Raw genomic sequence first — 13,575 nt, forward strand, 5'->3', positions numbered from 1 at the left:
CCACCCCACCCCGCCGAGACGTGTGGCTCCGAGGCCCAAGTGCCCCAATGATGCCTTAGGGTGCAGTGCTCTTTGTCCTCCCTAGCTGTGCTTCCCTGCTTGCTGATCCCGTGCGCTCCGAGCAAAGCGGGGGAGGGTGGCGCTGGGAGCCGGAAACCTACAACATAAATGGGCGCAAGGAGAAAGGAAGTCTATCTCGGGGTAGTGTGTGCTGCTCTCCCCACCTCTCCCTTGCCTCCTTAGGCTTCCTCCCTTGGTGTGTCCCTGGAGTCCAGGCAGGGGAGGGTCCCACGGTCGCGCGCCCCAGCGTCCCATCTGAGGGCACGCGCCGGCAGACGGGGAAGGCTCTCCTCTCGCCCACCCCTCTCCGTCTCCTCCTCTCCTTGGCTTTTGTGTTGGTGCCTCGGAGCTGCAAGGAGGGTGCGCTGGAGGAGGAGGGAGACCTGGGGTGTGAGGCACCCCCTTCACGCGCGCGCGCGCACACGTTGCCGGCGCACGCACACACGGGCGGACACACACTCACAGACACGCACACACACGCACAAAGCTCGCTCGCCTCGAGCGCACTAACGTGGCCACCGTTTTCTTTGTGTGGAGCCCTCGAGGGGGGTTGGGGCCCCGGTCCGGTCCCGGGGAGATGGCGCAGCCCATCCTGGGCCATGGGAGCCTGCAGCCCGCCTCTGCTGCTGGCCTGGCATCCCTGGAGCTGGACTCGTCGCTGGATCAGTACGTGCAGATTCGCATCTTCAAAATCATCGTGATTGGGGACTCCAACGTGGGCAAGACCTGCCTGACCTTCCGCTTCTGCGGGGGAACCTTCCCGGACAAGACTGAAGCCACCATCGGGGTGGACTTCAGGGAGAAGACGGTTGAAATCGAGGGCGAGAAGATCAAGGTGATCCAGCTGGTCAGGTCCGGGAAGGGAGGGATCTGGGAGGGGGCCCCGCCTCACGCAAGGCTCTAGGGGCTGTAAATGTCCAGCCCGGGGCTGTGTCACGGTGTGCTGAGCCCAAGACCCCAGGCCCCTCCTCATCCTCTCCCTTAACAGTGGCTCTGTCTCCACTTCATCCATTTTTTTTTTTAGGGCAAACAGGAGTGGTTGCATTCTCACCCTTTCCCCCTGCCTGACAGCTCCTGTCAGGAAAAGCGTGTTTGATCTCATCCTTTACACTGAACGCAAGCAGCGGCACCTGTGGGCCCAGGGAGGCGTGGGGCATTTCTCTATCCTGGTCTGTCAGATGGATCCCAAAGCACTTTATACATCTTGAGGTTTCTTCTACCTCCTGAGTGCCAATAGGCTGCAAAAAAAAAAAAAAAAAAAAAAAAAAAAAAAAAAAAAAAAAAGGCTAAGCCCTGAGACATTAGAAAGGTTGTGGAAATGCATGCTTTATTTTAAATTGCAGTTTATAGTTTATTAGGACTGAGTTGGCAGGGATGGGGGGGGTGGAGTGGAGGCTGATTCTGGCACAAAGCCAGGAGTCCTTTTAAAGAAATTGAGACAGGGTCACCTGCTGGCCCTCCATAATAGGCAAAATGTGGCCTTTGGAGCAGTCCCTCTGCAATGATTTTCTCTCTACTTGTCTGCAGTACGTCATGAACGGACTGCCCACTACTCTCTACTCTTTCTGTTGGTTTCGTCTTCAGGAAGTCTTTGTGGAAAATGCAGGGCAACTTATTGAGGGCCAAGGGAAGTGCCTTGGTCCTTGTCCCCCATTAGTTTCTAAAATGGGCTAAATAGGAATATTCTTGTCTGACCTTTTTGTGTTCACCTTTGCTTCAGAAAAGGTAGAACAGGCAGATATGAATGTGCAGGGGGCCACAGGAGAGGACACGGCAAGGACAAGTTCACATGTCAGGGAAGAAGGGGGAAAGATGATGGGGAAGGAAGCCCCTGAAAAGACACCGGGGACACTGAAGACCAACTCGTCTAGACTTTAAGTTGGCTTTCTCCTGAGCCTGTGCTTGAACTCTAGACAGGGTCACGGTGTAGGTGGAAGAGCCAAAGTGGCCCCAAAGCCCTTCTTCTGTGTGATGTAGCGAGAAGGGCCGAGTAGCAACTGAGCAGAGGGAAACACCCCAAACTGTGCAAGACTCCTTGACTATTAAAATGAATGCATTTAAAATGGCTGCAGATGGGCATCTGTATAGACTGATAAGGGAGCACCTTATGGCCAGGAAGAGAGAGAGCATGATTTGGAAATTCTGAACTATTTTGCTCTTTGCATGGTGCAAGGGAATGGCTACTTGTCTTTTTAAAGTCAAGGTAGGTATTGGTCTGCCTTCCCCGAAGCTCTTGTCTTCATGTTTGCTTGGTTGGGATTTCCTCTAGTATGTCTAGGTTCTTTAATATAAGGCTGTAAGATTTTGGAATTGCTGAAATGACTCTTTTGTGTATGTGTGTTTAAGGTAGAAATATGTTTCTGGATGGGCTCCTAAATCCTTAAAAACCTTAATGTTTAATGCTATCATTTGTTTAAAAATCAAGCATTACAGTGAGCCATCCGAAATTTAGAGGGAGGAAAAAATGTTCCGGTGTCTAGGGCAGAAGGGAGGAGGCAGGATGAGGGGGGAGAAGAGGAAGCTGGAAGTGGGCTATGAGAGGTAGAGGGGAGTCACCACCCAACGGCCTTGGGGAGATTTTAAGCCATTGCTTCCCTTCCAACACCCCTGTACTTAGCCTAACTGGATGTTACAGTCTCTGCCAAGGATTCCAGACTTGTTCCCAGAGGGCAGCGCCTGTGACAGTGTGACTCACTGGACACAGAGCTCAGCACAATAGCACGTGCAGATAAGTGCTTCCTAGGGGCTTTTTTGGGAAGCTGATATTTTCAAGAGGACACAGCCTTGTGACAGAGCTCACCGAGGAGCCCTCTGAGGGCGTGCTCAGCAGGAACTTGGGCTGGGGCGTGGGAGTGGGGAGATGGCGACCCTGCCTCTTGGAAAGCTGCTGGAAGCACAAGGCCAAAGCCTGCGGGGGCTAGAGCAGCGTGTCCATGGGCACACAGCAGAGCCTGGCAGCCCGCATGTGCTCTAGATAGGAGATTTCATCCCATGCTGTGGCTGGCCTGGAGCTTCTCAAGGACCAAGCGCCAAAACCGTGCTAGGAGGTGACTGCCAAGGGCTTTCCCTTTCCAGGGAGAGAGAGAGAAGGGTCCACTGAGATGGGCCCAAGTAGCCATCGGCCGCAGCCAGCAGGGGAAGACTGTCGGGCTATATAAGAGTCCCCCCCCGCCCCGCAACGGCAGAGTGGCAGAGAGGTCTCAGCCAGCTCTTCTCCTCAGTGCTGGAGTTGGGGGGGGTGCTGGGAGGGGGACTCTCCTGGGCTGCATCCTCGTGTCCCAGGGTAGCAAACACATCAGCCTTGTCTGCTGGGGGGTGACCGACTGGGTGCAGTTACACTCTTAATTATCAGGGCCTCATTCAATGGGATTGGAGCCCCATTGGGCCTCGCCAGCCACTATGTCTCCCACTGCCACATTTATAATCCGGTGTTTCCCAGTTAACATGAATAACAAGCAAGGCCTCCACTAAGTAGGCAGTAATAAACAGTCACAACTTCTATTTATTGAATAAACAAAGGGCCCAGCTAGTCACTTTGCATGCATTATCCTATTCAGTAGTGGTGCTAGTATTATCATTATCATTCCCATTTTATAGGTAAGGAGATTGAGGTTGAGGGACATGAAATAACTCAATGGGAAGTGGATCTGAGCTTTGCCCTCTGACTCTTGAACCCAAGCAGCTCATCATCTCAATGTCCAGCCTTTCCAGTGTCAGGGCCAGGGTTTCAACCCACAATCAGAGCTCCTTACCACTTCACTATACTCTCCGGACAATATCCAGCCACCTAGATTGGTGGAGTGTGCACAGGGGGAGGCAGAATGCCAGACAGCCAGTCCGGCTTTCTCTTCTAGGCCAAGAGCCCAGGGTTCTAGACCCGGGACCCAGGAGCCTTCTAGATGCCTCCTGTAGCTGCACCCAGGCTTTCAGTTTCTGCACTGTGACTGTCCCACCTTGGGCATGCGAATCAGAGGACGTTCAGAGACAAAAGAGACTTTAGAGTTTCCCCGATGCAATGTCTTCAGTTTGCAGGCGGGAAAAGAAGGCTCAGGGAAGGAAAGTGGCCAGGCCTGAAACTCAGATCTCCTACTTCCCCTTCCACTACTCTTTCCATGCATTAATGCAGCTTGGCCAAGAAGAACATCTAAATGCCTGCTCCAGGCAGCCTCTGGTCCACGCAACCTACCAGGTTACCTGTGACAGGGACACGGGGGGACAGCATATGGGAAAGTTGACAGCCTAGGAAGGGTGGAGGCATCTCCGAACCCCCAAATAAAGAGTGGAGTTCCCCAGGATGGCCACTATGTGCCTGGCACCCATAGGTTTGGCTATATCACACCGAGCATTAGAAAGTGGGAACCGGGATGTGTGTGTATGGGGGGGGATAGATGGTGAGGGGAGGCTAGGAGGCTAATTTGTTATCCACTCTTTGTAGATGGTCATGGAGGCAGCCCTCCTGCCTGGTTTGGTTCCTCCCAGGGGTTGGGGACCCCTCAGGCCCAGCCCCTGGGACCTGGTAGACTACAGGGCACCTGTGGCTGTAGGCAGGTGCAGCCCAGGACCATGGATTTCTCTCCCTCTGCTGATCCCTGGGCAGAACACCTTCCTGTGGTGCATTCCGGAGTGGATGGAGGCTGAGCTAAGTGTTCCTCAGAAGCTGCCTGCAGTCAGAATGACATCATGTCTTCTTCCTTCCGTCTTCTGCCAGTTAGCTTAATGGTTGATTAGCCATCAGTGTGTGTTTCTCTATCTGCCTTGCTGCTCTCTTTCTATGTGTGAGTCTTTTTTTGTCTTCCTTTGCCATCCTCAGTGGCAGTTTTGTGTGTGTATCTTAGATGCAGATGAGATAGTCCAGCTAGTTGGAAAAAAAAAGAGAGACTCCTCTTTTTTTTTTTTTTTTTTTTGAGATTTATTGTTTATCCTCAAGTCAGAGTTATACAGACACAGGAGAGGTAGAGAGAGAGAGAGAGAGAGAGAGAGAGAGAGAGAGAGGTCTTCTATCTGCTGGTTCACTCCCCAATTGGCCACAATGGCCAGAGCTGCACCGATCCGAAGCCAGGATCCAAGAGCTTCCTCCGGGTCTCCCATGTGGGTGCAGGGGCCCAAGCACTTGGGCCATCCTTTACTGCTTTCCCAGGCCATAGCAGAGAGCTGGATTGGAAGTGGAGCAGCCAGGTCTCAAACTGGCACCCATGTGGGATGCCAGCGCTCCAGGCCAGGGCGTTAACCTGCTGTGCCACAGCGCTGGCCCCAAGACTCCTTTTAAACTTTCTATGTTTCCCATTCAGGCATCCTCCAAAGGTTACAGATGTGCTTGTCTCCAGTCTTGCACTTGTACCCCTGCCCCCAACAGCCTCCAACAAAAGCACATTGATATCTCATGTATAGGAAGATGCCAGATGTGTTCCCCAGGGAAAAGAAATACCCACAGCAGCTGCGAGCACGTGCAGCGAGTGAGGGGGCTTGCTGGAGCTGGCACAGGCCGGAATTGCCCCCAGGAAGATGGTTACAAAGGCCACATTTCTCTTTGGCAGCTCCTCGCAGTGTGTCCTTCAACCATCCTCCAGCACCTCATCAGATTGGGCCTGCCCCCAGCATCCCTCTCTCCTCCGCCTCCCCACCGGGCTGCCCATGCCTTGGTTCCTGTCTCAGCTGCCAGAGGCCAAGGTTTCTGTGCTTTCCAGGCTGAGAACCAAAGGATCCAAGGAAGGAGGCCAACCCGAGAGGGCTGAGACAAGGGCAACAACATATATGTATATATGTATATGTATATGTATATGTATATGTGGATATGTATATGTGTATGTATATATATGTATATGGCATCCCAAACAGTGGCTTATTACCACCCATCCCCATCCAGAATTTAATTTTTTTTAAGATTTACTTATTTGTTTATTTGAAAGGCAGAGCTATAGAGAGGCAGAGGCAGAGAGAGAGAGAGAGAGAGAGAGAGGTCTTCCAATCCGCTGGCTTACTCCCCAGATGGCTGCAAAGGCCCAGAGCTGGGCTGATCCAAAGCCAGGAGCTTCTCTGGGGTCTCCCATGCGGGTGCAGGGGCCCAAGGACTTGGGCCATCTTCTACTGCTTTCCCAGGCCATAGCAGAGAACTGGACCGGAATTGGGGTAGCCGGGACTCGAACCGGTGCCCATATAAGATGCCGGCACTGCAGGCAGAGGCTTTACCTGTTACGCCACAGCCCTGACCCCAAGAACTTGTATTTGCAGGAGTGCAGAAGCTCCTCCCCAGGTGTTCCTTCACTGGCTCATCCCTGCAACCAAGGGAGGACCACACTTCCACGACAGGGATGAGCAAAGTGTGACTCCACTGAGGGAGGTTAAGTGGCTGACTTAGTCAGTTGCTCAGCTGTCAAGCAGAGGTGCTGGAATGCGACCTTCCCTAGGGTGCTGGTTCAATTAGTAGACATTCCGAGCTAGTGGTGGAGGCTTGGGGCCAGGCAGGAAGCAAGCATGTGAACAGTGGGCCTTCTATATCCACAGATTCAACCAACTGAGGATTGAAGTGATGAAAGGACAATCACCAGTGTACTGAATTGCACGGGCCTTTATCTTTTATTTAAAAAGATGTATTTATTTATTTGAGAAGCAAAGTTACGGGGGGCGGGGGAGACAGAGAGAGAGAGAGAGCGAGGTCTTCCATCTGCTTGTTCACTCCCCAAATGGCCGCAATGGCTGAGGCTGGGCCAGGCCAAAGCCAGGAGCCTGGAGCTTCTTTCAGGTCTCCCACATGGGCCATCTGCTGCTGCTTTCCCAGGCCGTTAGCAGAAAGCTAGATCGGAAGTAGAGCAACCTGGACTTGAACCGGCACCCATATGGGATGCAGGCAAAGGCTTAACCTACTACGCCACAGTGATTATTCCCTAAATAATACAGCATAACAACTATTTCCTTTGCAGTAAGTATTCTAAGGCATCTAGAGATGATTGAAAGTATGTAGCCCTGGAGCTGGTGCTGTGGTACAGCAGGTGAAGCCGCTGCCTGCATCCCATATGGGTGCTCGTTCAACACCCAGCTGCTCCACTTCCGATCCAGCTCTCTGCTATGGCCTAGGAAAGCAGTGGAAGATGGCCCAAGTCCTTGGGTCCCTGCACACGCATGGGAGACCACGAAGAAGCTCCTGGCTTTGGATCAGCCTGGCTCCGGGTCTTGTGGCCATCTAGGGGAGTGAACCAGCAGATAGAAGACCTCTCTCTCTCTCTGCTTCTCTATAATTCTGCCTTTCAAATAAATAAATCAATCTTAAAGAAAAAAGAAAGTACGTAGAGACTGGGCAGAGGTTCTGCACGGCCTTTTGCTTCCAGGGAATGCTAATCCTCATGGCATCCCTGCACATTGCTATTGTCACCTGCAGTTTCCAAATGAAGACAGAAAATGAGTAACCTGCTTGAGGACAGCTAACTAGTTCAAAACTCTGGGCCCTGACCTAGTCTGCCTCCAGGATTCCCGCGGGAAGCTCTGAGAGAAGAGATCTAGGGAGTGTGGCTGTGGCTAAGGGGGCACCTTCAGGCCTGTCCACCAGGCAGATGCCCACGGGAGGGGAGGAAAGGGAGCGAGGAGAGCCGGCTAGCCAAGCGGGGGGAGATGCTTCCCGTGCCTGGCAGGGGCCGGGGGTTTGTGAGGATGCTGAGGACGGGCACCCGGAAGAGCTGAACCGGACAAGATCGTCTGGCTGCAGGCAGCAAGCCTGGCCTTGCTACTTTGCTACTGTGTTTGCAGCGAGAGCGGTCAGCTTCCTGGCTCACCTCTCACCACAGGCAAAGGTGCCGGCAACTGTGGGAGGGGGCTTACGAAGAGCTGGAATGGGAGCAGTGCCTACGGTTGGAATTCTGAGCACCCAAATGAAAGCTTCGAGGCGTCCATTCAGACGGGGAAGGCAGAGGAGCTCGTGAGCAGTTCCGGCTGCTTCGAGGGTGGGGTTGAGGGGTGGTGGTGACACAGTGACGCAGCCAAAAAGAGCCACACAGCCAGCCGGCCTGAGCCGCAAACCCCTCACACACTCCCACCCGTGTTCCTGCTAGTGGCAGGTATTTTTAGAGTCCTGAGCTCATGGTGTTAAAGCATCTGCCGCCCGCCTGAGGGCTGGTAGGAGTCAGCCTTTACTCAGAGGCAAGAGGCGAGAGCTAAGGCTACGTGGAGGGGGAAGCAGGCACGGGGAGCCAAGTGGCAACGATATTCTTGGGCTTAGACCTGCTCTGTTCCCACTGAAGTTCCTCCTTTCCTCTCCTGGCCTGCTCTCACTTTCTCCCTGTTCAGTGCACCAGAGAGGTGGAACAAGTGAACATCTTTTCTTGTCTCTTTGCTTGCAGAAGCAAATGAGTCTTCGAGGACTTATGTTTTTCTGTGGAACTAGAGTCAGATCTTCTTGCTGAAATGACCTTGGCAGATGTCTGGGATGTCACTGTGCTTGTAGTTTTGGTGGCTCGGGTCAATACTGCCCTTTGATGAGGATGATGGTGAGGATGATGGAGATGACTGATGATGATGATGGTGGTGACAACCTCGATGACAAGTGATCTGCCGCAGAAAAAAGGCTGCTTAGGGTTCAGCGGGGGACAGGCCAAGAGTAGTGATGAAACAAATGGAGGACACATATATGGTGAACTGTGTGATACAGGCTAAAGTGCAATAGACATTCCTAAGAATGAATTGAAGGGAGGTTGGAGAGGTTGGAGGAAGAAAGTGGAGGCAAGGCCCAAGCACTGAAGATTGAGTGAGCTTTGGATAGGGCAATCCCACAGGGGAAGGGTAGGACCAGTAGGACCAGGGGAACAGAGGCGGGAATGAGCCAGGTGTAGCTGCCTAGTTAGAACCCAGGTCAGGAGGGGTCATGTGGCAGGTGGAAAATTTTCCATTTGGTGCCACATGCACCACAGGGTTCTCGTAACTTCCAGAAGAGGATGGTGTGCTGGAACAAGCAGGGATTTCGGAAGGCTAGTCCGAATGCAGTATCCAGGGGACCCTGAAATAGAGACAAGGAAGAATGCAAAAGCCTTTTCTGTCGTCCAGCAGTGAGGAGAGGAGGGTCTGGCTGAAAGTCAAAATAGAAGAAGATGGGTAAACCTGAAGGCCATGCCGAAGGCACTTGGAAGCTCTGTCGGCAGGCGGGATGAAGGAGGCGGCAGGACAATGAAAAGTGATGCTCAGAATGATGACTCTGGGGCCCTGTAAGATCTTCACTCAGCACAGAGATTCAATTACATTTACTAGATTATACTCACTGACTGCTAACTCCAAATAAAGGCTATCCTTCGTTTTAAGAGCCATAGTAGTCAATTAGTGGTCATAATCCAATTGTCTTTGATAACTGAGAATTGTATAGGGCCTTGGGACCATCATTCTGCACATGAATTTTCCTCGTCGAAGATACTGGATGTATCAAGGACAACATATCGGGTTTGAATATGTGTTGACTCCACAGTATCCCCTGGGAGTTGTGTCTTTGCACATGTTACTGATATCAGCTTTTTTCCTCATAATTTGGCCTGTATCCCAAAAGCTGAGATGCAGGGAAAAGAAATCCAATGAGTTAAATTACCTTTTACACAGCAAATAAGTGAATTTAAAAATATATTGGGGCCGGCGCTGTGGCGTAACAGGTAAAGCCACTGCCTGCAGTGCTGGCATCCCATGTAGACGCCAGTTCGAGTCCCAGCCACTCCACTTCTGATCCAGCTCTCTGCTATGGCCTGCAAAAGCAGTAGAAGATGGCCCAAGTCCTTGGGCCCCTGCACCCGTGTGGGAGACCTGGAAGGAGCTCCTGGCTCCTGGCTTCGGATTGGCGCAGCTCTGGCCGTTTCGGCCATCTAGAAAGTGAACCAGCAGGTGGAAGACCTCTCTCTCTCTGCCTCTGCCTCTCTGTAACTCTGCCTTTCAAATTAATTAATTAATTAAAAATATATAGAGAGAGAGTTAAAATGTGAGTTTTAAAAAAATTTATTTGAAAGGCAGAATTAGAGAGAGGAGGATATGTGTGTGTGTGTGTGTGTGTGTGTGTGTGTATGGGGAGAGAGAGAGAGAGAGAGAGAAAGGGCTTCCATCCACTGGTTCACTCCCCAAATGGCCACAACGGCTGGGAGTTGGGCCAGGCCAAAGCCAGGAGCCAGGAGCCAGGAGCCTCTTCTGGGTCTCCTGCATGGATGGCAGGGGCCCAAGCACTTGGGCCATCTTCCACTGCTTTCCTCAGGCCATTAACAGAGAGCTGTACCAGAAGTGGAGCAGCTGAGTCTCAAACCAGCATCCATATGGGATGCTGGTGCCACAGGCAGAGGCTTAACCTGCTATGCCACAACACCGGCCCCTAAAATGTGAGATTTTTAACACTAGCTTCCTTAAAAACTAATGAAAAACAAAGCAATGCATGCTTACAGTAGAAAGCTTGGAAAATACATAAAAGAGTATAAAAATCACCCACAGTCTCACTGTCCATAAATAACCTTTTATGGGAGGCAGGAGTTGGGCCCTTGGATTACATGCAGCATCTCGATACCCAGCTGCAACTCCTGACTCCAGCTTCCTGCTAATGCAGACCCTGGGAGGCTGCAGGTTATGGCTCAGGTAGTTAGGTTCCTGCCACCCCTGTGGGAGACCTGGATTGAGTTCCTGACTCCCAGCTTCATTCTTGGCTCAGCCCTGGCTGTTGCTGGCATTTGGGGAGTGAACTAGTGGACAGGAGTTCTTTCTATAAATATTTGTCTCTGTCTCTCTCTGCCTTTCAAATTAATAAATAAAAATGTTTTTAAAAATTAAGGAATAGAATTAGCATTGTGCTGTAGCAGGTTAAGCCACAGCCTACAGCGCTGGCATCCCATATGGGTGCCAGTTCAATACCTGGGTGCTTCACTTCCAATCCAGCTCCCTGCTAATGCACCTGGGAAAGCAGTGGAAGATGGTCCCTGCACCCACGTGGGAGACCTGGAAGAAGCTTCTGGCTCCTTGCTTCAGATCGGCCCAGCTCCAGCTGTTGCGGCCATTTGGGGACTGAACCAGCTGATGGAAGACCTCCCTCTCTCTCCCCCTCTGTCTGTCTGTAACTCTGCTTCTCAAATAAATAAATAAATATTTTTAAAAATTAAAGAATAAAAAATATTAATGTTTTGATTTATTATGCATATGTCTAAGTTTAATAGTTTAAAAAATTGTAACCATAGCATACAAAGATTTTTGTATATGTTTTTAAAGATTTATTTGAAAGGCAGAGTGACAGAAAGAAAGGGAGAGGCAGAGAGATAAAGAGGCCTTTCATCTGCTGGTTCACTCTCCAAATGGCCAGAAAAAGCCAGCTTGGCCAGGCCATAGCCAGGAGCCAAGAACTCCATCCAGGTCTCCCACGTGGGTGGGAGGGGCCCAGGCACTTGGGCCATTTTCTGCTGCTTTCCCAGGTCATTAGCAGCGAGCTGGATGGGAAGTGAATCTGCCGGGACCTGAAGCAGCACCCATATGGGATACTGGTCTTGCAGGCAGCAGTTTAACCCACAGCGCTATAATGCTGACCTCCATCCTTCTTACTTCTTAAAGATTTATTTATTTATTTAAAAGTCAGAGTTACACAGAGAGGGAGAGCAGAGCGAGATCTTCAATATGCTGCTTCGCTCCCCAGATGGCCACAATGACCAGGGCTGAGCCAGGAGCTTCTTCCAGGTCTCCCATGTGGGTGCAGGAGCCAAAGCACTTGGGCCATTCTCTGCTGCTTTCGCAGGTGCATTAACAGGGGGCTGGATCGGACGTCTGCTGTGAACTCAGGTCACCTGTTGAAGAGCTGAAGGCTGGAGGCTGCTCGTCTCCTAAGGCTGCATTGGATTCTATTAAAATACTGTCAATGGTCATCATTATTGTATGTGTGGTTTTCAATTGGCAATATTCTTTTAATGAGAGAGGGAGAAGGAGAGAAAGAGAGAGCGAGAAGGGCCGGCGCCGTGGCGCACTAGGCTAATCCTCTGCCTTGCGGCGCTGGCACACCGGGTTCTAGTCCCAGGTGGGGCGCCGGATTCTGTCCCGGTTGCCCCTCTTCCAGGCCAGCTCTCTACTGTGGCCAGGGAGTGCAGTGGAGGATGGCCCAAGTGCTTGGGCCCTGCACCCCATGGGAGACCAGGAGAAGTACCTGGCTCCTGCCATCGGATCAGCACAGTGCGGCGGCTGCAGCACGCCGGCCACGGCGGCCATTGGAGGGTGAACCAATGGCAAAGGAAGACCTTTCTCTCTGTCTCTCTCTCTCACTGTCCACTCTGCCTGTCAAAAATAAGTAAGAAGAGAGAGAGAAACTCCCCCATCCCCTGGTTCACTTTCTAAATGCCTGTAATGGCCAGAGCTGGAATCAGGAGCAGAGCTGGGACTTGAACCCAGGCATTCGGAAACATGATGCAGGCCAGACTGGGCAGAACGCCCGCCCTTCAACTAACCACCTGGAGAAAAGCTTGCCAAACCCAGAAACTTCGCTCCATCCTTTGATAAATCCATGCTGCTAATCTGTGAAAGAAGCACTTCCTTTGTCAGGACTTGTAACCTCGTGTTTTATACTGCTGCGGAACCACGTCTCTCCTGTTTCCTGACTCTGCGTGTTGGCTATTGTATCTTCCAGGTTCAGGTGTGGGACACAGCGGGTCAGGAACGCTTCCGTAAAAGCATGGTTGAGCATTACTACCGCAATGTGCATGCAGTGGTCTTTGTCTATGACGTCACCAAGATGACATCTTTCACCAACCTGAAAATGTGGATCCAAGAGTGCAATGGGCATGCAGTGCCCCCACTCGTCCCGAAAGTGCTTGTGGGCAACAAGTGTGACTTGCGGGAACAGATCCAGGTGCCCTCCAATTTAGCCCTGAAATTTGCCGATGCCCACAACATGCTCTTGTTTGAGACATCAGCCAAGGACCCCAAAGAGAGCCAGAACGTGGAGTCGATTTTCATGTGCCTGGCTTGCCGGTTGAAGGCCCAGAAATCGCTGCTGTATCGTGATGCTGACAGGCAGCAGGGGAAGGTGCAGAAACTGGAGTTCCCACGGGAAGCTAACAGTAAGACTTCCTGTCCTTGTTGAAACCCAATGGTGTACATACAAGATCAATTATCACTGGAGTTTTTTCTTTCCCTTTTTTCCGTGCCTGCATCATGCTGACACCTGCTTGTTTCCATACAAATTGATATCAAAATAAAATTTGTATAGATTATCAACTGGCTTTATGTCTTGCTTTCCTCTGAGAAGATATTTCCAATTGTGATGAGTGGCAGAGCCAGACTGCTTTTTGGCTCGCGTGACATACACACGCCACACCGGCTGTCTGGGCTACCTAAACTGTTCCTCATTTGAGTCACTTCCTCACGACTGATCCACTCTGTCGCTTGGCATCATCAGTGGGCAGAAACTCTCGGTGAGAATGGGACAAAGGCCCAATTTGTTTTTCTAGAGAGCCAGTGCAGGTGGCAGGCTAGAGAAGCTGAGAAAGGAGCCTGTTTCCTAGGCTCCCTCCATGCGTGTCTGGGATGCCCAGATAGGCTACCCTC

The 13,575-nt window shown here is 51.5% G+C and overlaps 1 protein-coding gene across 2 annotated transcripts; it reads left to right on the forward strand.

Moving 5' to 3' along the window:
* Window positions 1-317: 317 nt before the first annotated feature.
* RAB33A (RAB33A, member RAS oncogene family) lies at window positions 318-13,245 on the forward strand. 2 transcript variants are annotated; one of them, XM_008273183.5, is made up of 2 exons: window positions 318-895; window positions 12,656-13,245. In XM_008273183.5, exons 1-2 carry the CDS (start codon window positions 638-640, stop codon window positions 13,109-13,111), a joined length of 714 nt encoding a protein of 237 aa, XP_008271405.2. In that variant the 5' UTR covers window positions 318-637; the 3' UTR covers window positions 13,112-13,245. The 2 variants fall into 2 exon arrangements, with proteins under 2 accessions (XP_008271405.2, XP_089181066.1); XM_089324940.1 differs by having other exon boundaries at window positions 488-912.
* The last annotated feature ends 330 nt before the right edge of the window (window positions 13,246-13,575 follow it).

The sequence above is a fragment of the Oryctolagus cuniculus genome, chromosome X, assembly GCF_051225735.1.
Source record: "Oryctolagus cuniculus isolate XC-2025 breed Fujian yellow rabbit chromosome X, ASM5122573v1, whole genome shotgun sequence".
NCBI lineage: Eukaryota > Metazoa > Chordata > Mammalia > Lagomorpha > Leporidae > Oryctolagus > Oryctolagus cuniculus.